The sequence below is a fragment of the Cinclus cinclus genome, chromosome 5, assembly GCF_963662255.1.
Source record: "Cinclus cinclus chromosome 5, bCinCin1.1, whole genome shotgun sequence".
Classification (NCBI taxonomy): Eukaryota; Metazoa; Chordata; class Aves; order Passeriformes; family Cinclidae; genus Cinclus; species Cinclus cinclus.
In genome coordinates, this window is record NC_085050.1 from 23,798,985 (window position 1) to 23,826,259 (window position 27,275).

The window sequence follows — 27,275 nt, forward strand, 5'->3', positions numbered from 1 at the left end:
GTTTGTGGTTTACAAATTGTTCCTAATGTGAGAGATTTGTGGTCTATGCCAAGTTTTCCCCCTTTAGGCCTTGTGAAACCAAATGGAATCTGCCACAAAAGTGGCTCCCAGGGGAATTCAGAAGTAATCCAAAATGAGAGCTGGGAAGCCCAGTTTATTGCAGGACTTACAAATGCTGCAGGGGAGATAAATAATTTGTTCTATGTGTAGCTCATGCTCAATATTAAGACTTTCTGAAATAAATGAATTTTTTTTTAAATTATAGATTTTTATGTAGGTTCTCATTTTTCAAGAAATGCTGAGAAATACTCCTTTTCATGACTAAGTGGCAGATAAAAAAATCCTGGCTGCAAAACATTTTTAATGCACTGCTGAAGATGTAGTGTTAGGAAATTATGTGTCAGAATTAACAGAGAGTATTTGCTTTTTCCTCATTATGAAATGATCTGCGAAAACAGCTCAGATTTTAAAAAACCTTTAAAAATAAGAAGAGAAAGATGAAAACAGTGATAAAATTCTTGCCGCAGAAAAGCTTACCCTTTTCAGTATATCTATTTCAAGTATCATCTAGGCACACATCTCCTTCCTATAAAGTACAAACTACAAAATACCTTAACAGCATCAAACCAGCAAAAGTTGCTCTTCTCAACCTAAAGAAAAAACTTCATTAGTAGTAATGTGCATGCGTTTGCCTTCATATATGCCAAAGTACTTACTGTTATAGTACTGAAACAGATCTGCATTAACTTCCAGTGCAATGAAGCTCCTACAAGTAAGTTCTTGTATTGCCTCTAGTCTTTCTTTGCTATGCAGAGTTTAAAAAAACAACATCTTTTAGCTCTTTTTAATTAAGAACTCTGTTCCTCAGAATCGCAAAGAATTAAGTTCCTCTCTACTACTATCTCTGGTTATTAGGTATATTAACCAAGACAGATCACTGGAAGCAGGAAAGATAAACTGGCCAGTTCAAAGATCAGCTCTGATGCTCCTGTTTGAAAGAATGAAAATGTAACTACTGAATATGGAGAAGGATTTTTGAAGTATATCTGGGAATAGCAAATTCTGGCTCACAAATAAATGACTTCTATTAGATCAGGTACAATTAAATCATGAAGGTATGACGAGTCAAAATGGAAATTACCTATCAGAAATTAAATGGAAAAAAAAAAACCCTTAGGGAAATACTTTTGATTCCTGAAGTGAAAGACTAAAAGCAAACCTTAAATACAAATAATTAAATAGTTAAAATATGTTAGTATCAGAATGTTAACATAATTTTAGGATCTCAGGTGAGGACACATGACTAAAATCATCTGTAAATGTTTTATGGGATGAATTCCATCTATTCATGTTTTAAGGGATGAATTCTGAGTAACTTAAAAAAAAATCAATAAATCACCGACTTCTTGAAAATTTAGTACGCTATTTATTCCTCCTGAAATGAAGACACAGAATTAATCCAGACTGGAAAGAAAAACAGTGCAACTGAAAAAAAAAAGGAAATAAATGATAGCACAACTATCCTAGATATTAGCCACTGACGAATGACTATATTCCACAAGTTTTATGAAAATGAAGTAAGAATTTATAGACTTTGGTATTTGCTTACCATACAGAGCTCAAAGCAATTTTTAGAAATAGAGATTGCCAACTCAGTTACCGGCCAGGTTCCCTTAAAAGCATGGCACAGTAATTCTCTTGTTTGAAGGAAATTATAGAAATCATCACTTCCCAAATTTTAGGGGTATTATTTATAACTCTCCCTGCTAACTGAGGAAAAGTACCATAGCAATCTTCCTTAAATATACAATCATTTAAACTTATTTATTATGCTGTGGTCTGCAAAAGTTATTAAAATATTATTCAGCTGTTTTTTAAAAAATCCAAGAGACAAGTATCCATTAATAGCACCTTTTACAGCTGGAGGGACAACACAGCAGGTTGCAAAATCTGTAAGATCCTCATAGAGAAGCTGTTGATGTATGGGGTGGATGAACAGCCCTGAGATGCACTGAAAGGCAGCTGGTGATCAGTGTCAGGCTGGCTGGAGGCCAGGAACTGAAAGTACACCCCAGGGGTCAATACTGGGTTCAATTTCATTTAATATCTTCATTAAAGATCTGGATGAGAGGTGAAGTGCACCCTCAGGAAGTTTGCTAACGAGACAAAATGGGGGAGGAGTGGCAGATGCAGTAGAGGGTTGTGTTGCCATCCACAGAAACCTCAAAAAGCTGAAGAAATGGGCTGACGGGAAACTCATGCAGTTGAACAAGGAGGAATGCAAAATCCTGCACATGGGAAGGAACTACCCCAGGCAGCAGTGTATCCTGAGGGCCACCCAGCTGGAAAGCAGCTTGGCGGAAAAGGACTTGGTCCCAATGGACACCAAGGTGAAAACGAGCCAGCAATGGGCCCTTGTGACAAAGAAAGGGAGTGGTATCTTTTGGCTTCATTAGACAAAGTACTGCCAGCAGAAGGGAAGGCATGTCCCCTCTGCTCAGCACTGATGAGGTCACACCTAGGAAAGTCTCCAACTCTGAGCCCCCCAGTACAAGGAAACACAGACACACTGAAATTAGTCCAATGTCCTGAAGCATCTCTCATGCAGGAGAGAAACCTGAGCTAGCTGGGACTAGAGCCTAAGAGAAGGCTTAGGGGGATCTCACTGATGGAGACAGACTCCTGAGTGGAGGGGGCAAAGACAGAGCCAGGCTGTTTCCAGTGAAGCCCTGTCACGGCACACGGGGCAAGGAGGAAAACTAAAACTTGAATCTGAACATCAAGAAAACCTTTCTTACTGTGAGGGTGACTGAACAGGGACACAGGTTGCTCAGAAATACTCTAGTGTCTCCATCCTTGGTAATATTCAAAAGTTGTCTGGACACAGTCCAGGGCAACTTGGTGTAGTGTTGGAAGCATAAGACCAGATGACCTCCAGAGACCCATTCAACTGTTCTATGACAGTATTCTATCCTAAATACTTTGTAGGCTTTGCTCTACATTACACTAAAACCAATTCCCACTTTTGGATCAAGCTTTAGACAAACATCTTACTAGAGAAGACCTGTTCATCAGAGACCAAAGTATCTGAACAACTACATTTTCAAAAAAGTTATTTGGTGCTTTTGTGTAAAAAACCCCAATGCGGTAAAGGCATTAAAGGATGCGTATCTAATACTTTAATAAGCCTGATTCCATGTAAGCAGGATACTTGGCATAATACAGAGAGAAGCAATATTTAAGAAACCAATGCTGTCAATACAGTAAATTCTAATACACCTTTTCTACACAGTGCAGCTAAATCTTCCCACAAGAAATATTACTGTTTTTCACAAGACTTCTGCAAACCTCAATCAAACGATCTAAAATTCTGTAAAATACGGGCTTGTACCTTAACTCCAATTTCCGTCAGTAGTTTTATAAATCCCCTGGGCCAGACAGAGCAGAAACAGATGGTGCTCTGCAGAACTTTACAGTGCATTGTCTACAGTACCACAATAAATTAAGAAGTTTTGTGGATACTGAACTTTTGCTTTAGTATCAATGTCATACTTACTTGAGTAAAGTATTATTATTCAAAGCTATCTTATTAATCATATAGGTGTAAAAAAAGAGGCCTAACAATTCTGAGCATGTAACAATAACAAGGAGCTTTGCTAGTGTGAAATATACAACAGATTGCTTTGTTTTTCACCCCTCCTCAATTACAGGTTTGCAACTAAGACCACAACAGATTTTTTCAAGAAAGAGATAACCATACCAGTTTAGAAATGCATCTATTCTTATAATTTAAAAATCAGTCTGGTTTTTTTTAAAGAGGACTTAAAAGGAAAGGTACATAACTGCAAGGATGGACGCACTAATGGAAGGTTCTAGCAGCTTTACAGCCTACAGACACATGAATGGAGGCTGCTCTTATTAGGTGATATAAGTTACAGAAATTTCAATTAGTTAATGCAATTAATGCAAAAGGACTATACAGAGATAAAAACATATAACAATTTAAACACAGCTTCATTTATTTATGCAGCCATTATGCACAATATGACAAAACATGGACAACAGGAAATGTCTGGCAGTTTCCTGAATTACAGATTAAAAATGCATTTTGTTCAGTATCACAGAACAGTTTTCTGTATATTGAAGAGTTACAAAGAAAAAAGAAAATACACCTACAAAGCAAATACCTTTTCAAATATGAACTGACTTGGCATTTACTTTTAAAAACATATGCAAACTTAATCTGGCTTAAACAGAAAATATCATAAATTGTTTAAAATAGTTTTGATAATATATTTCAATTATTTATTTGTTAATGTTAGAAATATCAACGCAATTTATATCAATGCAGCAGAAAGAGACCCAGGCAGTTGATTTTTTCCAAGTCCACAATAAAAATTTTCTTCTAGTCTGTAGTGACACCTTTTTTGAAATTATATGCAACACGTTTAATGTAATGAGTCAAAACATACGGTGTTAAACCTAACCAAAACTGCCTACAAAGAATTTTATGTAGGTTTTTTTCCTTTCTTTCCTTGCATTTATGTTTAAAAGCTCTGTCTTTACTAGTAAAACATTTAGAAAATCACCCATAAAGTTCCTTGTTCACATGCTTCCATACTAGACAGTACTGACAGAAAACAAATACAAGAATGAACATTTCTGCAGATGTAATGCAAATTGTAATACAATGAAAACTCTGCTACAGAGACTGTAAAGTTGTTATAAAATCAATGAAAGCTTTTGAAATGTTTTCAGTATTTCTTTCTCACAAGCTGTGCATCCCCATTCCTTCCTACAGAAAGAGTGTTTTGCTACTACTACCAAAATCCTCCTTGCAGAAAAGGTATTTTAATATTTTGTTTTAAGTAGATAGAAGTTGAATTCCTAGTCTTTTAGGATCTAAGGCTGGAAGAATATAGTCCCTAATTCTTAGAATAAACTCAAGGGAAGTAATTTTTAAATTAGTAATTTTAAAGTACAAGCAAAATAATATGAAAATAAATAGCAGGATCCACTTAATTAATTATAAAATACTTATGTCTTTTTTCAACTAAAAGACTAAACTAAATGAAACTTAGTTTCTACTAAAAACTAAGCTGATTTGCTACAGTACAGATACAGATTTGCTACAGAATTTGCTACAGATACTATACTACATAATTAATTACTTAGGTTATCACCCTTTTCCCTCACATATCTTTCTTTACTTTTATGGCCTATTTTTTCCATTTTCTTCAGCTTCATAAAGCCCATTGCTGGTCTAATAGCTTTCATCCATTTTTCCTTCTAGCCCGTGTCTGCCAAAAGACAATGGTGAACTGACAGTTTTCATCTGAACATCATCAAGTAGGGAAAATGAACGAAGTTTTCTTCACTTGGAATTTATTTATGAAAAAAACCCCACAACTGGAATAGAGACAACACAACTGGTTTAAGGTTGACAAGATGTAACTGGTTTCAGAATTTTAATATGGAAATATGTTTCAGCTACTATAACCCAAACTCCTACTTATTAATCTCTAACAGATAATCAGCTACAGAACAACCAGTTATTCACACCAGGAGAACACTTGTGCCAGGATACCTTACTTATGTGAGTCAGAAGTCAAATTTCAACTGTGCTTCAACTCTTCAACTCTCAACTGTTGCCTATTTGGCAACAAGTTACCACTACTTACAGGACTTAGGACCACTGTACCATGGAGAGCCATGCAGTTCCCACACTGTGAGAAACAGTACTGTATAGGTGGATGAGTTGGCCTAGTGCAGATCTACCAGTCTTGGAAAACAAGAAAACAAAGGTCTTGATGCCAGAATTGTCTCAGCATTCTAGAACAACTGGAACCTCCTGATCAAGAGGGGCCCTGTGTGTTTTTGTTCTGGGAAAACTCAGAACAAAAGAGAGAGACTGAAAAATACACTTGATTACACTATCAGGAACAAGTCAAGGAAAAGGGTCTAGTGGCTTAGACAATGGAGAAAAAATGCTGTAACTGTCGTAATTTTTAATTTCACTGTATTTTCTTTTAGAGCAGGGCATTCGGCAATCTTTCCTTCTGTGACACCAGCATACAGCAAACTATATGTAAAAGCCAACTCTAATTATCTTTTGTATAACTGGAACAATTCACAAAATGATGGAAACAATTAGTGTGAAAAGTCAGAAAAACTTGCAAAAATACTTGCTTCTTTGTTCAGTAGGTGATTGGATTATGCCTGGATAGTAAAAGATTAACACAAACCAACAACTCTTATGCTTTAACTTTGGGCCACTACCTTTAGTGCTCAAACATAAGAGTATCAGTAGCATGGACAGACTTTTCTTCTGTTACAACTACATTTTTTCTTGAGTCATTACTTTGCAGTGTTCTCCACTGAAATACATTTATCAGAGTTGAGTACTTTGTAGGAATGGATACAAAAAATGAGTTTCAAAATATTTAGATGAAAACCTTCCTCTGCATCCAATGAGTTTTTCTTCACCTCCATATGCTTTTTCTCTCCCCTTCAAGAGCACCAGAATTTTATTTTCTTAGAAGAGAACCAGAAATAAGCAGGAAGAATCTTACTATTTTCATGACATTAACATGAAGAAAGATTGAATCTTTATTAGTATGTTTGGTTAAGTTCTTTTCTATCTCAAAGAAGATATGAAACCTATGTTTATAGGAGATGTCATCTAGCTGGGACTTAACAGTTGGATGAATATAGTGTCAAGAATACAGACTGGAAAGATTATAAACCTACTAAGACACAATTGTTAACAGCTCTAAGAAGATGAAAGAATATCTTTAAACTTTCTAAGGACTATAGTTATGTAACCTACAACTATATGTCCTTATAAATCTGAAATTTATTAAAAAGGGGGCATTTTAAATGAACACATTTGGGAAAAAAATGCATCAAAGTCCCCTTCAGCCTAATTTCTCAGATCATACCAGCTAAAATAGACAAAAAGCTAAGAAGCAGACATCAGCTTTTGACACACACTAACTTCTGCCAAGTAGAGTTGGATGAGTTTTTCAAGTTTGACTCACACATTTGAAGGAATCAGGCAAGCAGTATTTGCACATGCAAGCAGAGTTGCTTATATGGATTAATTTCTGTCACATCACAATCTTTTCCACAGATAAATCTGTGAATCTTTTAGTTTCAATACTTATGGAAGGCCTGACTTGCTACAGAGAAACTCAGTGAATTCTGCCCTGCCAGAGACCACTCAGTCAGCAGAGGGGCTTCCAGGAATGCATACAAAAATCCTGCTTCCAGTCTGAGCTGCAGAATACATCAACAGGACTTTTCAGCCACACAGAATGCAGTACAGAAAGCTAGACTAGAGTTCTGAAGCTTTAATAGCCTATGATACTTTTAGAAGACTTTATTCTGAAATCACAGATACTGAAATATATTCTTAGAAAGAAAAAAAAAAACCACCAACCTCAGTCACTCAGTCAGCAATACCCTCCTTCAAACCAACTACATACACACATCAAAACTACTATATACTCATTCATGCATAAGCAAAAACACTAACAAAATAAGACTAGACATTTCAAGTACAGATAATTCTTTTTTCCATAACAAATAAATGACTTCAGCTTCGTAAATCAGACTATTTTGACACAATGTTGAATTCAAACCCCAAGTGTATTACTGTTGTTGACAGCTAGATCTCTTTAATGATGAACCATTTCTAGAAAATCACAGGAATTACATTCCCCCAAAACCAGGTGTTTTCACAGTAACTTTAGTCTGAAAATGTACTAACTAAAACATTGGTATTTCCATAGTGAAGTAGCCACCCTTACATCATACCAGGTATAACACACCATTTTGTTTCCACTATGCTTATCACCATTTAAGAGCTGCTGTCTTAAAGACCATGAAGTTTTTACAAAATCTCCAAAAACACCGAATTTCCAAAAACTTCTGTTTCCTCTATAAAATACAGTGTAAGAAAAATGCTGAAGTACTACAGCTTCAATTACTTTAATTTACAGTAATGTACAGAATTAGCTTTGAGTAGTAGAGGCTATGTGGTAATGTACAAAATCTACATCTATACATAGGTAAGACATTATGATAGAGAGGAAAACCAGCTAGAAATTGTGTAATTTCAAATTCTTTTCCTTAGGTGTCCAAGTATTTAAGGTAACACCTTTTGCTTTCCCTTAAAATGTAGTAGTTACAGAAATGCCTGTTTTATAGAAATATTCTTTTCCCCCCTGTAACTGTTTAAATAGGAGACTGGATTTATTCAATTACTTGTCTTAATTACTTTCAAGTAAGAGAGAGATATGCACCTACATCTCCCACATCCTGCATACATTTTTAAATTGCTGAATTATATCACAGTGGTGGTGGAGTTAAAGGGACTCACTCTTTTACTCATGTAAGGCTTGATTTAGTTGATATGCTTTGAGAGCCACTGGAAGAGTTATCTTTCTGACACAAGCAGGTATTCTCAGTTTCTGATTCCCACTGAGAATGCCCACCAAACTTCATAGCTCATGAGGTACTGGGTCATGCCCAGAAGCAGACATTAGTGTCTGGGAAATGAATACTTCAGGTATTTCTGAAACTGAATGGTATTGAGAATTTGGGACTGCAGTTCCAATTAAATAGATAAAGCAGCAAATGAGCATCTTTTATGGATTCAATCCAATCTGGAATATTCAGAGCAGGTTTATACAAATGTGATTACAAATGAATGAGAAACCACTAATTACTGTCAAAAGGTTAAAGATACATTACAATAATGCATTCCAAGCAGCTCATTAATAGAAAAGGAAGTGTGCATGACAAGCAGTTCATGCAGTGTTAATGGCACCTCTAAGTTTTTTGAAGGCATTTTACAGATTCAAGTACTTGGCAAATTTGTAAAATTCAAGATTAAAAACAGCCTAAACCAGGCTACTGCTGGTTACTTCGTTATAAAAAAATGCTCCAGAAAAATGAGCACTGTAATTCTGGGTACTGTATTTGGTAACATTTTTCTTTAGAAAATTAAATCTTACCTAAGAATTGCAAAGGAGTTCACCTGTCTATTCTTTCTCATTAGACCACATACTCACAGCCTGTTAGCTGTGCTCCATTTTCACATGAGTAAAAATTGATTATATTTTAAATAAACACGGCTACCATATTGAAGGTATAAAAGACAGAATGATATATGCATCTCTAGGTAGCAGAAGGATCCAATAAAGATTAGGTCTGTACTACAGACTGAAACAAGATCTTTTTCACACATTTTGCTGTTGGTTACAAAAAAATTTTACCTCTCCTGACATATCAGGTGCCATAGGAATGACTGGCCACAAAGAAGAGTAGATTCCAAAAAACACTACCCAAAGTGCAATGCTTCCCCAGATTGCTATATGGCTGAACTGTTAAAACAAACAAAAAAGAGAACAACTATCACAGATGTATTACAACATAAAAAAACATCCTTGCTACCTAGAATTTACAATGCTATTTTGATATATGGGATTAAATTTCCATGCCTTGCATTAATTTAACTCCACTACTTCAGTAGCTATTTCTTAAAGGAAAATTATACTATCAGCAGCAATATTACTGCATGTTAAGCCAATTTAAATTCAGTTACAGAAAGTCCATAATAATTTGATTTTTCTCGTTTAAGTATTACATTTGTCCTAATTTTCAGTATTGAGCACTATTTTTTGTATGTGGATATTCTGTCTTTCCACACAGTAACCACAGTTTGCCACCGACAAACTGTTAAAAGGTGCAATATAACAGATAAGAAAACAATACAATTATTCATCCATCATATTTCACAGAACATTTGAGAATATGGTAGGCATTTGCTTACCAAAGTCCAGTATGAGGTCTCTAATCCAGCCTTCAAACACACAGTCAGAACCACAAACTTAAGGAGAGAAAGACAGAGAGAGGATTCTTAATATGGGAATCTTAACAGACAGAAATTATTGGTTTGGTTAAACTTTCAGGAGGAGACAAGAAAAAGTAAACAGCCACTAGAAGGTTTAAGTATACAACCCAGTAATGAGCTAATAATAGAACATTAAGAATTACTAGCTTCCATTAATAATGGCCACTCACCTGATTTAACATCTTTTGGCATCTTTATTGACAATATTTTGGTTACACAGAAAGGTTTGTGCAAGGTGCAGTAGCCCTCTTCCATAGAGACTGAAAACCCTTTAGTTACAGACAAGATGACTACAACTTTCTACACCAAGACAGATTTAGAAGACATAGATGCTGGACTGAAAGCTTGCAATTGTTCAAGCTTACATTAGTCTAAATGTAAAAAAACAACCAAAAGTTTTGTTTACTTCATTAGCAAATGAGTCATCTGCACCAAACCCTGAAAAGTTCAAGAGTTAAATGTTGGTTATATAAGACTTACATTCTGCATACAAATAACATGGTAAGTAATCCTGTTGTGTCATTTTCATTATTTCCCCGATCTTTACTCCTTTCTTATTTTAACACTTTTTATGGAGCAGTCTTTGAAAACATCAAGTCTGTAGGACATGTTCCATTGTAATTTACAGATGAGCAGTAGGAGAAAGTTTATAATCCCACAGCAAGGACTAGTTGATTCAGGAAAATTGTTTATCTCCTTCCTTTGAAATTCACTCAAGCAAGTTTTTTGTTTACCAAAGAAATAAGTTATTACATTTTGTAACTCATTCGTGAATGTGTGTCACAAGTTTTGCTTTACATGTAATCTGAAGAATATGAGGCTGAAAAAAGGAGTCACAAAGACCAAGCTCCAACTCTTACAGCTATAGTTTAAATTCTAGTTTGTTGGACAAGTTGGCAGCACTGATTGTCAGTGAGTTTGTTTGTATTGAACTTCAAGCAGCCTCAGAAACTCAGAAAAAATGTGCTTCAATCCGAAGCTGAAGCAACTAAGATGTATGACAGATCTTTCACTATGTCTGGTGCACAGAAGGATATAAATACTTCCAGAAAGCTTTCACCTATAAGCTTATACTTTCAATTCTGAAATTCTGAAATCTCATATTTCAACTGTGCTATTAAGGAGAGAAAAAAACCAAACCAAACCAAACACCACCTCAAAAAACACACACACACAAAAAAAAAAACACCCCAAAAAAAACCCAACCAAAAAACCACCAACCCCCCTGCCCCCCCCCAAAAAAATGTAAAACGGTCGCACAACCACAATCTCATTATTGAAAACGCGTGAAGTCTAATTAGAAGAAAATTGGGGACAATTTGATACACTTGTTTGCTACTTAGGTCAGTCATAGGAAAAGTAAGCATCCTTCAGGATGAGATCAAACATTCCCACTGCATAGACAAAATGTATACACAAAACATACACTGCAAATCTCTGTAAAAGGAGATAAACAGTGGGAGTATAGAGCCTTTACTGACCTGTGATGGGATCATATCTGATACCCCTATCAAAATCATCAACTATGCACAGGCCCTCCCTCAAGAATATGGGGTTTATTGCTCCCTCCTCTGCTTCAACTAAACTTATAATAGTGGACTAAATCCTACACAGGAAGCAGGAATTCAAACTGGTATTCTGTACAAAGACTGAGCTTTATTAAAAAAAAAAAAACCCTCTCTAAAATAATCATACAGGTATTTTCACAACACTCTATTCATATTTGAAATTTATAATTAAGGAAACAATTCCAGGACATATTACGAATCATTGCATATTTCTGACTTTATTTGTGGATCCAAAGAAACTAAACTATGTCAACTTCTGAATTCCTTTCTTATTGACTTTTGCAGAATTGACGACTATAGACTTCTGAAAACCACACTGAAAACAGTATGAGGAATGAGAATTACCTTAGCCTCAGAATTCTGGTATGACTGACAACTGTTACTGCTCAGATACTTCACATGGACAGATTTAAAAAAACTCAAAACTTTATCCTCACTTTGAAAATCTCTCAAAATTCCCATATGTTCCAGGTTTCCTTGAATTCCCATCCAACAGCAGGAAAACATCAATTGCAACTTCTATATTTCCCCAGACTTTTTAACCTGAAGTGAAGGAAAACAGGTTTATTTGGAAATTCTTGACCACTCTGTAGATTAGTAGCAAGAAATTAACCTCTCAAGATGGTCAAGATTCAGCTCTCCTAGCTGAAAACCAGTTGCAGAATGTGACACATGAGCAGCATTGTGACCTCTCTTTTAGCATATATCTAGAATATTTTCCTTTTATTTCCGTTACGATGTTTCCTTATTCCCCGAAGAAGTGATTTTGATGTGAATTCATATTACAGCTCCCTTACTTTAATGGAAAAATTAATTTCCTTTTTGTACCTGCCAACAGTGAGGAACTTGAAAAATTAATTATAAACGTTTAACATTGAAGAACAGGACAGTAAGCATGACTTTAATTTTCAGAGAATTCACAGAATGACTAGGTTGGAAGAGACCTTCAAGATCATCAAGTCCAACCCATGCCCTAACATCTCAACTAGACCATGGCACCAAATGTCACATGCAGTCTTTTTTTAAACACATCCAGGGATGGTGACTCCACCACCCCCCTGGGCAGACCATTCCAGTACTTTATCACTCTTTCTGTGAAAAATTTTTCCTAACATCCAACATGTATCTCCCCTGGTGCAGCTTAAGACTGTGTCCTCTGGTTCTCTCTGCTGCTGCCTGGTGAAAGAGACCAACCCCACCTGACTACAAACACCTTTCAGGGAGTTGTAGAGAGTGATAAGGTCACTCCTGAATCTCCTTTTCTCCAGGCTAAACAACCCCCAGCTCCCTCATTTTGCTTCTAAGAGAGATCTTGGAAAACCTGTGATTTTGTAACATTCGTATCTAGTAAGTGAAAAGCACACATTTAGCTTTACTAATTTATTCTAGGAGATAAAATGAAAAGAAACCCAACAATGACTTGTATCTATGAGAGCAACAGATTTTTACTGCTAGGTATGGATCAGGGATATACTTCTGGTGGTTTGGTTACCTCTGAAAAGGCATCCTACAACCTTTGTTCAGTATGGCTCAATGCCTCTTGTAAGGCCTTATGATAAATTAAGAGAGAGAGAACAGGATTGTATCTTCAGAAATCCACAAAGCACTTCTACAATCGATAACCTGAGATTTCTCCAATGTAAGAACTTAAAACTAAATTAATATGCATGCTAATTAGGGAATTATAATTCCTATAATTAAAAAAACCCACAGTTTATAGTTAAGCGCAAATGTATTTTCTGCATCTTTAATATACTGCTTTGTTTTAAAAATGGGAATTAGAACTCAAAGTGTACTTCAAGACTTCTCCAAGAGTCATTCAAGAGCTATTTCTTACTCTTAAGGCACTTCTTAAGGCCCTGAACTAAATGAAGTCTTCTATGAAGAGAATTAATAGTAATAGTAGCACCATATCTTTGAAATAGTTAGGGCCAATATATACTTACAGTGTATACAGTGTTACCCAGGAGCAGGTAATCAGAAGTTTTGCCATTGCCAAATACAGTACCTGGAAAAGGAAACAGATAAAAACAAAAATATTTAAACATCCATAACAGCACTCTATACGATCTTAATTTAGATAAGAAACAGATGCTAACACTTTCTACAGGGTACTAACAGATTTAATCTTGAACTGCACTGAACACTAGAGAACTATGACTTGTATCACGTTTAGTGGTCTAAAACTTCCAGTGACTTTAGGGATTACGCAGGAAACAGAAACTTTTTGTGACACTACATACCAATAAGATCAACTTTGTATTCGGTAGTAGTGCAATTAGAGTTTCTTTTAATATCAATCTTATCTTCAGAAAGATGTGAAATATAATGGTTATAGTATATATAAAAACAAGTAAGTAAGCAGGAAGCTTAGAGTCAGATTTCCACGAATTGTTATTTTTGGTATGGAAACTTCTTTGCTCTTATCCATATTTCTGAATTCAACTTTAGTAAAAATACAAATTATACTCAGTTTAAATTCTTGAGATGTTTGTCATTCATAAAATTTTCAAAATTTACCCAACTCAAATATGTGGATTCATATCCATTTGGCACATACAGAAACACACACACACACACTTATCAGTTATGCAGAGTCAGAGCTCTCAAGAGACACATTTTCATAAAAAATTGTATTTTCATAAAAAACACATGTGTTTCCTAAGTTTAGGATTTTAAAGCAGTGAATTTCCCATTATTTATCAGAAGTTTGTAACTGTTTTTACAATATAGACTGTTCTGATCCCAGTTTTGTCTAATTTCTTTTTAGACATGGGATAACCGACAACTGAATTATTATGAGGAAATTCCTCATTCTCTGTAAAAAGTACCAAGGTGGCTACATTTTCACATGGTCAGTTTTGAAATGTTTTTAGCATTCAAGGTTTTTCATATACTTTAACTAAACCAAATAAAGTATAACACTCTGCTGTAAAGGTTCTAATCACTGGGATATTACTTTTTACTGAATTATACAGAGTAATCAAATGCTGTGTATGTAGCAAGTAAGGGTAAAAGACAATAAAGAAAAGAATAATAAAGAAGGATTTTTAAAACAGCTGTACTGGGGGAAAGAGAGTAACAAAGCTAATTTTCTGTGGGGGGCATTGAGGGATGGATTTATAACTCCACTGATTAGGCTGTACAGAGGAAGGTGACAAAAATAGTGATAAATACTGATAAAAATGGCCTGTAGTTGGAATCACTTATTTTTCACTACCTCAGCTGGCATATGGTATCCTGAACACTGATAATTAAGTATGTTTTCGTTATCTGTGCTGAACGCTTTTCCAACCTTCACATCACCTTATATATGCTTGAAATTAAACCCATTTTGGTTATGGATGGAGTGCCCCTCTCTAAAAGCTTTTTAGGACTTGTGAAGACAGTTTAACACAGAAAAAAATGATCTGTTTACTGATATTCTGGAAGAGACAGCAGAGGACAACTTCACACAAAAAAATTAGAATACAAGTCCTCCTTAACCTGGCTGTGTTCCATTCCATGATGAGGAGCTCACAATGGGTGCATCCTTAGCTCTAGAAATACTGGTTGCATTCCTAACACTTTCCCTATTTATCTTTCTCCCTTGGACAGAGTAGCATAACAAGAAGGACTACAGGAGCTGAAGCCTGAAAAAAAAACAACCTGAGACCATAGCTTATTTTAAAGATTGTACAAAAGAGGGAGCACCTGGTGAATTTACTAGTACATGTAAGTTTGGCTTTTGCCATTTATGTTGACAAAGTTGCATCCAAAGAAGCTTCTGTAAAGATTTATGTATTTCACTTTTTTTATCATGTGACAGTACATGGAGCGTAAGTTCTGTGTACTGTAAGGTTCCATGGAGCCAATTCTGACACACAATTCTCACAAATCCATACTTATTCTCTGATCACATATTTCTTGATAGACTCTACTGTAATACATGCAATTTGGAATTTTCTACTTCCAGATAAGAAACAGGTGGACAAGCACGACTAAGACTAAATAGGAGAATTTGACCAAGAGAAGGCCTCCAATGATGATTTTAATCATCTTCAAGGTCTGGTTTTCAGCATTCTAATAAATATCTGCTAATATATGCACTGCACTGCTTTACAATATATCCCGAGCAGTGAAGAGCATAATGAGAGTAAGACAGAGGAACAGGCAGGCAGCTAAGTCTATTTCCACCAGCCAGAGTGCTCTCTCAGCACTCTAATGCACGAAGCTGAGCTGCACCTTTCATATTTCAGGGTCTAACTACACCTCTTCTTTGATGAGAGAAGGTGGAAGCAGGGACCTGTTCTCTGAAGTTCCTGTCTCTGGTAGTCCTGAGGAAACTAATACCATTATTTCCCTTTCCTCTTTACACACCAGACACCAGTGACTTAATTAACAGCATACCTTATTTTGCACTCGTATCTCCTTCATGCAAAACTCTGAGTACCACCAGACCCAGGCCAGGTACTGATTACTTCACCTCATGATGTACACAATTCCCCCAGGTCCCAATTCTGCTCCCTTACCCATCACTACTGTAGCAATGAAAGGGGAAGGTAGCAGGCAATTTGTTCAGACTCATAAAGGCCACCTGCCAGCAAGACATTCCAGCCCAGGGTTTGTGGCCGAGAAGGTTGAGCTCTCACAAGTGCTTGCACAGGTATTGCTGCCACTCACACATGAACTCCACTCTGCATCATCACAGACACTCATTAAGTGCTTTTCCATGGTGTAATGCATAAATCTCTCACATGGATTACTACAGCTTTGAACAGTGATTTCAGTTTGAATTTGAGATTATGGTTTTAGAGTATGCACTGATATTTTGGGAATCTCATTCCTCCTGGGCTGTCTAAACCTCTCCAATGCAAACTCTTGCCACTGAACTCACATTCAGTGTGGTGTGAGTGGCCTTTCAGAGGAAACAGGCTGCCACATACCTCCCTTTACCCATTAGGAGTCACTGAGTGTTCTTCCCTTAACCTTCTGGGGCACAAGTAGCTGTGACTGTCTCACTATCTGGTCTCAGCAGTTTCAAAATGTCCATGAGAACATTTCTATCCCCTATGCCAGGGCAGACGACTTGGCTGCATCACCAAAACTGAGAAGAGACTCATTTCTAGAAAAGCTGCAAGGTACACACTTGTTTTTTTTTTATTCCCCACAAACTGGAAACAGAACAAAACCCCACCTTTATGAGAGCTCTTCCAGCCCCAAACATTCTCATAAAATGGAAGCAGTGCTTTCCAGTTTCCTTTAACTAAGACCTCTTTCCTCTCAACCACCCCACTTCTTTCTGCAGCTTAAGTGCACATACAACAGTTGAACTAGAAGATGGACAGGACTGAGCAGTCCAGTACATCACTGTTCCTCTGCCACAATCCTACTCATAGAAATATATACTAGCAGATTAGTATGGCCTTGAAGTAACAGTACAAAATGTATACATGATAAAAATAAATATTGACAAAATGTAAGAGACAATACAAGGGATAGCAGTGTTTTAAGATCTTGTAGGTATTTACTGTGGTAGTGTCATTTTATAAAAATTAGCATAATTAAATAGGAATAACTTTTTTTCCATCTTGTTTCAGTTTACATAAACACTATTGAGATAGTTAAATGTACAAGTACATAATATTATTCCTACTTTTACACAGATCTTAAATAGAACATTTTGTGTATATGGCATCTGGTTTAGTTCTAGAACTGCTATCCTGAAATTTAATCACACTGAACTGTTAGCATTTATAAATTTTCCCTTAGAAAAAAAGATAATATTTAGGAATTTTGTACTTTTCAACATTTATATTTTTTATTTTTTGTAATACTTACCATGCTGGAGGGCTTTTAGTGGAAACCAAAACAGAATGAATGAGTGGAAGAGGCCATTTAAACAATGAACCCAGAAAACCTAAGAAAGAGAAAACAGAAAATCCATGAGAACCATTTGCAATAAACTAGCTCTGTGAACCCTGACCTTTCTTTTTATCTGTGTGTTAGATTCACAAAATGTGTTTTTGTTAGGCCACCACTGTGAAGTAATATAACTGACAGGCACTTTCTGCCTCTTAGCTCTTCATGGGTCATTTGTTTATTTTTATGCTTTAGAAAAAAGTGCGTATTATCTCCTCCTTTTAATTTCAGTTCAGAAGGGAAATTAAAATATAAACACATGTGAATATCATCAGAGAAATTAAACTATAGCAGACAGCTGTAACATTGCTACATTTTAAGTGGGAAATTAAAAAGGACTCTAGCTTTTATAATTTGCATTTAGTGTAAGAATAAATTTATATAGTAGAAAAATCAAAACCTGAGTTACACATATGCCTAACCCTAACTCACACACAAAGGAATTTAAAAAGGACAAATATCAGTTTCTTCCTTAAATTTCTCCTTATATACTCTATTCTTGAGGAGCACAATTTGATCATATTCCTTTAATGTATTTGCTAAGCAATTAAAGTTTTCCTTTCAAACTTATTTTAATTTGTAAAAAATGCCTTCTGCAAAGAATGGTATTAAGTTTAAGAATAAACATTCTATTATTTTTTTCCATAATATATTGCATGACACAAAAAGACTTGAAAAAAAATATGTTGCCCATTTCCTTCAGTATGGCAATTAACGTTTTTTCACTAACAATGCTTTTGAGTGTTACAGCTTTTATGGTAACTGACGGATGTTTATCTTGAAAGTTAAGGTGTTCAAACAATTGAAATTAACTTGCCTGTCTCACATTTTCCACAATGTCTCAACATCTTTTGTTGGATTGTACAGCTACACTAGGTTGCATGGTCCAATTTACACTCCAATACTTTGCACATTTAAACTTGTGCTACTCATTAACCTTTGTCTCTCCATCTTGCTATGTCATTACCAGAAGTTTTTATTTGACAGAAAGCACAGGTGGGTGCAAGAAAAATTAGTTCTACTTTTCCATTTTCCTGACCAATTCCTTTTGTCCCATGCTAATCCTTTAACCTCTGTCATGACCTCATAACCTTTGATCCCTTTTACCATAACAAATATCTGCATCAATATTCAAGGCAGTAATGTTTCCAAATCTTTAACACCAACTATTCAACTTATATAGGTGGGAATTTTGTAGCTGGTGAGTTTGTAGACATTTACTCATAGCAAATGTTGTATGGGAACAGCCACAGGATTTCCAATTAAGTCAACAATACATCTGTGCAATAAAAACGTATTTTAAAACAGAAAAAACAAGTCATTACATTATTACAACTCAGACTATTCATTAAAACTATCACAACACAAAAGTGTCTGAATTTATGGGACCATGAGAAGTCTGATATTTGTAAAGCATCACAGGGACAGAAGAGACTCTGTTACCTAGTCAGTAACAGGTTGGCTCAGGTTGGCTTTTGTAGGGATGAAATGAGGAAGAAGGAGAAAAATCTCATCTGCTTCAGTGAACAAAGATAGTTTAGAAAAATAATTATATATATATTAGGGTAACTCCAGTTATACAGCACAAGTGGCACAGATATAAGAGCTCAGTAGGCTGAATCAGCTCTACATCTACTGTGCATCTACTACACGCCATCACATGCACATGCTGACACTGTTAATTCAAGGATGTATTAATAATGTCCCCAAGTCCAACATAAAATGACATTAACTTGAAATGTCACAATTAACATTACAAAAAATAAAATCAGAAGGAACTCTTACAAAAGTCAAATACTCATGAAATCACGGATTCAGGCATAAGTTCAATTTTGTTTTTTAAAAAGAGATTATTTATGGGCAATGCTGTATAAATTTTGTATATTTTATGTATTTAAGACTCCTACATTTTCTACTACTACTTATGCTAGCCTCTCTAAGATGACTATCACCCATTTCCCACCAAAAGTAGCCTCAGATTGCTTTTGATCCACACTGACACATTCTTGACTCCAAGTATCTTTTCCCAAAGCTCAAAATTAAACCATAAAATCACAACTCCAAATTGACAAAGAATAGTACCACATCCCTCCCTCTACAAATCTAGTGACAGTTCTTATTGTCCTCTGCAACACTTCTCCACAGGCCTCAGTAATCCATTTCCATATAACAGTACAAATACATACAGCCCAGCGACAGTGAGGTCTAATCACTTCTGACTACAGAAGACAGCTTTATTACCAGCACAAAAAAAAAAAAAAAACCAAACAAAAAAAAGGATTGAAAAAAATTAAGTCCTTGTTGTCCATTTCCATACTTGGTAAAAATGAATATATACATACACACACACACACACACACACACATACATATATATATATATATATATATATATATATATATACACACAGACACATATATATATATACATATATATGTATGTATATACACACGCATACATGATTTGTACGATTTACTGACAAGTGTACACCTGGAAACAGGAGTAATAAAAATCCCCTCCATTTTGAATTATGAGCAGTATAGAATAAAAACGGTAAGTACACTGAATTCCTATGAATTTTTGCTTTATTATGTTCAATTTTTATACCTTAGTATTAAAGTCCAGTGCATTTTGGGAAGTCTTGTACAACTCAGGGTATTTCAGCATGTTTTCTTTTCGGCAGGATCTCTCAAATATTCCAAGAGTTAGAGGAGGCATTGCTGTAAACATCTAGTAGATGGTTTAAAAAGAAGAGATTGCAAAACTTTAGAGGTGATGATTTGCTTAAGGGTTGCTTACTCTAGACACATTCATGGTTACATGTAAGCAAAGGCACACAAATTGTCTTACCACATTGTAAAGACCTATACACCATCTTTCAAAAAGAATTTGTCCAGAAAAGCCATTGACAAATGCAAACCAGACCTGCAAAAGATTAGAACTGTGTATTAGTCAAGTATCTTTCAAGGTACAATAAACTGATTTTTCCTCAGCTTCACAGAAAGGGATACTCTACAACAACATTTACAACACAGATGAAAATGCTTTGGGTTAAGCCCATATGAAAAAATTAATGATAAACCTAACTTTCAATCAAGAACAAACAGTGGGTAATCTAGTCAGATATGTGAGCAACTCCATTCAAAGGAGGTAACTATTTTCAGAAGAAATGTCAGGTTCTTTAAGGTTTTAAGAGTGATTTAAGCTCACTTAATTCTTAATGAAATAAAAATTCTGAGGAATATGGCTGATGGAGGGGGAACTTACAGATTAGTAGTCATCGTCTTCCCACTGTTATCAAACTTGGCTAACAGAATTCATAGATTAAGCTGCTGTTTGGAACTTAAAACTATCAATAATCCTTACTCATGAAAAAATTAGGCTTTACCAGAGAGCTAAAGTAGAATTGCTTCAGATTTGAGGGCAAAAAGCACAATTTTCTAACCTTTCAGATCATACACTGAAAAGACAATGGAATTACTTTATTTCAGATGAATTATATTTTTATCAGCTCTTTTGTATCTCGAGTTTTGACTTTCAAAATATGAATTATGACTTAATTGTGATGAATTTAGCAGACATTTGTTGACAGCAGTTACTCAGTAGCTGAGTTTAAGGGCGCAAGGTAAGTACATAATCAATTGTGCATGACAGAATAATTAATTATGCACTCAATATCAGTAAAATTAATGTTTTTTTCTCCTTGTTTGTATCAAATACTGAAGTGAATTTTAGAAATATTGATTAGAAAGGGTTAGGGTGGCGGAAAATATGTGACTCCGTAGCTGGTTATAAATATGTGTACATCTCATTGCTGGTAATTTCAGATAGAGTTAAGAAAAGTATCACTCTCTAGGAAGAAAATAAAAGAACACAAGTACACATAGACTTAACCCTTCTCAAGGAGTATATGGAAAAGACATTAACTTTCTACTGTGATTTAACTAGCAGACAAAATGTTGTAAAACGCTAATTTTAAATGGAAGGCCTAAATGCATACACTGAATCCATTCCACATGTTGACTGCTCTTACAGGTAAATGATGTTAAGCAACACTTAGAGATGTTCTGGAGAGACTTTTAAAAAGCAATCAAGTATTTAGGATAAAAATTGAACTTACAGTGGAATGTTGCTTTCATCTTATTTTGCACAGAATTTAAGTAAGAATTTTCAAGGTAATTAAACTGAAAATGGTATTACTATAAAACTGTAAAGAAATCCTTTAAGGTATAATATTGACTTCCTGAAATACTAGCATGTACTTCCTTCTAAAGAAAGTTATAGGCATTTTAGTTCATTTTAGTATCATAAGGGACTGGAATATATGTTGGCCAGAGGACTAGATACAAACTAAAGAGAGATGAAATTTGGTAGCATCTCTAAGTTCTCAAGTTCGAATGGAATATATCAAAATAAATACATGAAGAAGAAAACTTTCATTGTGGCTAAAAGCAGTGGTGTCTAATAGAAACACTACTGTTTACTGGAACACCACATACATAACTTTAGGAGACAAAACATCTTTAGTATTTAAGCAGAAACATTAATTTTATATTGTTGACAAGATAGTATTTGAATGTTCATGTTAAGAACAACTGGCTCAAACAACAATAGCTCAAAATTAAAGGCTCTAAAAGGTGGACAAAGAAAAGACCAAGGACAAATACAGCCCTCACCTCAAACTGTAAGAGGAGAAGAAAGTAACCCACCTATTTGCTTTAACTTCTGAATCTTGGGACCTAGAAAATTACACTCTTAAAACCTATATGAAAGCAGTAATATGGAGTTTAATACATTATTAATAGTGAGAATGACAAGAAACACTTGCTCTGCAGTGGGCAATTTATTCAGAGACAAGCATATTTTGTCCTAGTTATGATGGACAATGAAGGCAGCTGTACCTGCAAAATAAGTTTTTAAGATGCTGTACATGATACTAATTTAGGAGCAAACTCAAACAGTTATCTCTTAGGGTATAGGTCCTACTCTAACAACTCAAATGACTAATCCAGCTCCCCTTTACAGAAGGACAAGTGATTGGTTCTTAAAAAGTGTTTTAGACTATATACATGAACAGGAAGTGAAAATTCAGACCATTCTGTAGCTCAACAGCAACAAAATTTTCCACTGAAAGGGAAAGATTTAGGTCCCCAGCCTGTCTAAAATGAGATGGACCTCACCATAGATCCTCATATTTCTAAGTTTTCCAACCATGTAAAGCAAAAATGTGGGCACGAGCACAATCACTTTCTGCTGTGTGTGTTTCAAACTGAACTCACTGCAGTTTGCACACCTCAAGTAAAGCCATGGCACAGTGAACCACAGCAGCTGATCTGTGCAGCTCAGACCCAGTATGAGTATACTCAGGAAGCCTGCTCATGTTGATTGTGGGATTGTGCATTATATGGGACTCAGGATGATCATGGCTATTCATTTGATATGTAAGGCAAAGGAAATCAGGAACAAAATGGTAAATTCCTTTCATGGACATGAATAGCAGAAAGTAGGTAAATCAATAGTGAGAAGAAAAGAGCTAGGGGGAGGGGGAAAATAACCTCCCCATCATCCAAGGTTTACTGGATTCAAAAAAACAAAATTAACACAATTCAAAAGTAACAAAATTCATTACAGCTCTAATTACCTAATAAATTAGTTATTTTCATACTATCACTTACATTGCTACAAACAGCCACATTTAAACATCTGTGACCAAACTTTAAATCTCAACTCCACGCATCCGTTTCTTCTGCTTGTCTTGGTCTTTTACTCTTTCATTTGATGTTTCATGCTGGGCAAAAATCAAATCTTGATTTTTTAAAATTGTAAATCCTTTTTATTTAATGCGAACCAGCTATTTTACATTATTACTAGTTATTACTAGATAGCAAAATGAGAAGTACGAATAGGAAAATTTTCTTTGTCTGATGTCAAGGGTGATTTGCCTAACTTCATAAAATGAGTAGTTCAATGATAGAATGTGTATAGTAATGGTAATTATAAAACTAAAACCAATCCACTAAGGAGTTCTCAATCATGAGCTCAATCTCCATATCAACCACTGTTATAAAGTAATGACAACCCCTTCAAAATAAGTATGAGACTTTGCACAGGCTTATCCTATGTGAGTGTGATGCTCTGTACAGGCTTAATAAGGCACATTAGTGGTCTATTAGAGATGCAGAATTTTCTCTCGCAATTTAGACTGATACAACAGAATATAACCTCTCAAGTCAATGTGACTAGTCCTATACAGAAGATGAGGCCCATATTTAAACAGCTATTGCATCAAGACACAGGGTAGAAAATCATTGTTACAGACCACTTCCAGTTTCTTATGAACAGGAGTTTAAATCAGATCACTGTGCATGAGTATTACTATTAGACCTTTACCATTTTATGAACTAAGAAACCAAGTGACATCAACTTCCTATCAGCTCATGAATGCCTAGGATAATGGCTGTATTTTAGATTAGATGGAATATTTTCCATTACTTTCTTGATTAGTACTGAGCAGACATTTAAAAATAGGATACACATTATTAAGTAAAGGTAGATATTTTTAATTGTTGTCAGAATAAAAGGAAACTTGTTTAAAGTAACCTCTAGATGTGCCTTTCACAGTACTATTTTCTAAACTCCAAGACAGAGGAGGTGCGTCCACAAAAGCCTCACAGAAGTTTTCCTGATGTAGCATTTCTGCATATTAAGCAGCAGCTTACAAATACTCATTGAGCTCTCTGCTCCCACGCCTGATCTGTACAAAAAATCTGAAAAGAGAGACTCAAGACTGGCAGTTGTCCTTTCTGGAGACATTCAATGATGAATTTCTGCCTATTCACTCACAGTATTGACATGAGCTATTAACATCTCTGAAAAGTTTTCTGAGCTGACAAACATTGGGTATACAGGAATTCAAGGAGAATTCATTTTGTCCTCCAGAGAAGGTATATATGGCAAAATGCTGGCATGCATTATATATAAGGGGTCATAACAACCCATAATAAAATAATCTCTTTGCCCTTCCATCTGCTCAGGAAGAGACTACCTGTTCATAAAATCAAAACCTTTGGATCTTTAGACTACGATCTCTGTAGCCTGCATTTAACTTTCCTTCTCAAAAATACAAATAGTGGGATACTTATATACTTATATATCTGATTTAAGTTATAAATTTACAATATGTTGCGGGTGACAGTGACAGAAATGTAAGAAAAATAAGTTCATATGCTCTGAAGTCAACCTTTGTATGTTTTCTGTAAGTGAAGTACACATTAATACTGTTTTTTTCTCAAATACTTCTAGAGCTACTGCTAATCAGTACTTCTGGAAGTCTGATCATGTAAGTAGATATCCAGCCTTTGAAATACAGGATCTAAAGTCTGCCACTTCCAAGCAAAAAAAGGATCTTTAGTGAACTTGTTTTTTCTACAGCTTCCTACTTTATCTTTTTCTAAACAGGCTACAGACTTTCTGCTACTTAGACAGAAATCTATTTCCAGTAATAACAGTAAGGAGAGAAAAATGAGGAAATTTAGAAAATGTAAAAATACGGTAAGAAAAAGGCATTCTTTTGGCTACAACTTTTGTACATTAAAAAATTATTGAAGTATTTTCAAATATTGCAAAGAGTAAGATCACATAAATAAGTATCAAAATTGGAAACACTAATGTAATGTTTACATCGTGTTTAACAGAAATAAGACATTTTCTTCCAGTAAAAATGAAGACTTACTTTGCAAGTTTAAGACACCAATTTGAAAACGTATTTTTAAAAAATGATGAAAATTTAAAGAGTATCTGTTAACCTAATTAATGTAAAAATAGACAAGGCTATCTAGAAAATTTATTTTGTGATCAAGATTTTCAAAAATTAAATATTTTTTTCCACATTTTTAACACAAATTTTCATTGTGACTATAAAGTTTGAATCAATTATAAATGCAATTACTATATATATATATTTATTTGATTATAAAAGATGCAGCAGCTGTTGGAAGAAAAGGAAGGGAGGGGAGAGAAGAGCTTTAAAAAATTACTTAAAAATACGTTCAAAAATTTATGGTTGCTGTGTGGTCATGAAGGTAGTGAAAACTGTAACTACACATTGTGTTCTAACCATACCTACCAATAAATGTACATTTATTACAACACAATCCTCTCATACCACTGTAATTTTCACAACATTTCACTCCTTAAAATCCCAGGTGAAAAAAACTTGGCCAGCTACTTTCAGGAAAGTATCCCTGCTCTTGAACAGGCACCTGAGGATGCACAGTCAGCCCATCCAGCACATGACAGGTACCCAAGAGTGGAACTAAACTTGTGTGTAAAAACCCTGGGCACTGCTCTGAACAGCAACCACCCTGCAGTGTAACAGAGACCTTTCAAAGGGCTGCAGATTGTGAACCCAACACTCCCTGACACCAGAAAAAAGTGCTGAAGCACACACATCTCTGGGTATATTTAAGACAGACTTGTAACTGGATTCCTTAATTACTGAGATGATGCTACATGCACAGCATTTTAATAAGCTAGCAATATTATAAACACATTTAGTAGTAATATTTACTATGCATTTTTAAAATTACTGGATTTTCTAAAATAAAAAAAATCAGTTTATTAAAAGTTTCAAGATTCAGTACAATTATTTATTTACTGTTAAAATACTTGTTTAAAATCATATATAATAACCAAAAGCTCAAAATTAAGATTTTACTTTCAAGAAGTAACATTTCATGTACTGTAAAATTACCTCAATAATATAAAGGACTATATTCTTGTAGAAACAATACAAGATGCATTTAGCTACTCTGTTATAATTCCAGGCTCCATGAACCAACAGCAGATTCTTCAAATATTTGAACTGCAAAAAAGATGGAAAATGAACAAACATACAATTAAAACATATATACACAAATATTAATCATAAAATCTTAAAATATTTTACTGCAGCATTTTGCAATGTAATGACTTACCTGAGCAATTGAGTAGTCTGAAGAATTAGCAGCCTGCAGACCTTCATTCCCACTGATACCAACACCAACATGTGCTGTTTGTATCATACTAACATCATTTGCTCCATCACCAATCGCTAGAGTTACTACCTTAACTTGTTTTTTAACCATTTCTACAACTTCAGATTTCTGAAGTGGGGATACCCTAAGGGATAAAAAAAAGTGACAGGTTTAATACAGGAATTTCAAATGAATGTACTTTCAAAACGTACTTTATATTCTGTGAAAATTTAATAAACCCAGACCAATTAACACCCTGGTAAGCGATGTGGGTCTTGTTGTTGTCCTTGAAGGGTAGATGCAAAAAGCAAATTCACAGCAAAATTCATAAAAAACAACATTTCTGAACTTTGGACTACTTAAAAGCTGTAAGAGGAAGTCACCTTAACAAGGTGACTAAAAGCTAAGTTGACTAAAAGCTTACCAAAGTGACATAAAAGCTATGTTGAGGAACAAAACCAGCCAAGAGAGAACTGTTTTAAAATGCATTTAAAAAAAATAAAGGAATGAAAAAATAATACAGCCTTCAAATTGAAGGTAGCTATGTAATCACATTATTTAGTGGCCAGCACAACACACGCACAACTACTGGACTTCTTAAAAAGCTGCATGGGATGAGTATAGCCTTGTGGAAAACCTAGGATGAGAGTTTCTGGGCAACAGGTCTTCTGAAAAATTCTGTGGTGCACCTATGTGACAAAAATCTATGATCTTTTGGTACATGTTTTATTTGAACTCTGCTGTAGAGAATTGAACCAAGACCAGCTACAGCCAGCTCCTACAGAAGATTCCTGACCTCAGCACTTCTTTTTCATCTTTTTGACCTTTCACAAACGGTGCCTTTATTCCATTTTAGACAATGTTACAGGGGCA

General features: G+C 35.1%; 1 protein-coding gene across 9 annotated transcripts in view; it reads right to left on the reverse strand.

The window, feature by feature from the left end:
• Positions 1 to 27,275, reverse strand: part of ATP8A1 (ATPase phospholipid transporting 8A1) — a 107,098-nt gene that overhangs the window by 15,366 nt on the left and 64,457 nt on the right. For 8 of the 9 annotated variants that reach the window (XM_062492733.1, XM_062492729.1, XM_062492731.1 and 5 more), the window contains 8 exons: positions 26,364 to 26,547; positions 26,141 to 26,251; positions 20,239 to 20,313; positions 19,996 to 20,118; positions 17,308 to 17,386; positions 13,434 to 13,495; positions 9,839 to 9,895; positions 9,282 to 9,389 (listed from right to left, as the gene is read on the reverse strand). In XM_062492733.1, the coding sequence (XP_062348717.1) occupies positions 9,282 to 9,389; positions 9,839 to 9,895; positions 13,434 to 13,495; positions 17,308 to 17,386; positions 19,996 to 20,118; positions 20,239 to 20,313; positions 26,141 to 26,251; positions 26,364 to 26,547 (799 nt within the window). The remainder of the gene's footprint in view (positions 1 to 9,281; positions 9,390 to 9,838; positions 9,896 to 13,433; positions 13,496 to 17,307; positions 17,387 to 19,995; positions 20,119 to 20,238; positions 20,314 to 26,140; positions 26,252 to 26,363; positions 26,548 to 27,275) is intronic. The other variant, XM_062492732.1, reaches the window with a different exon arrangement.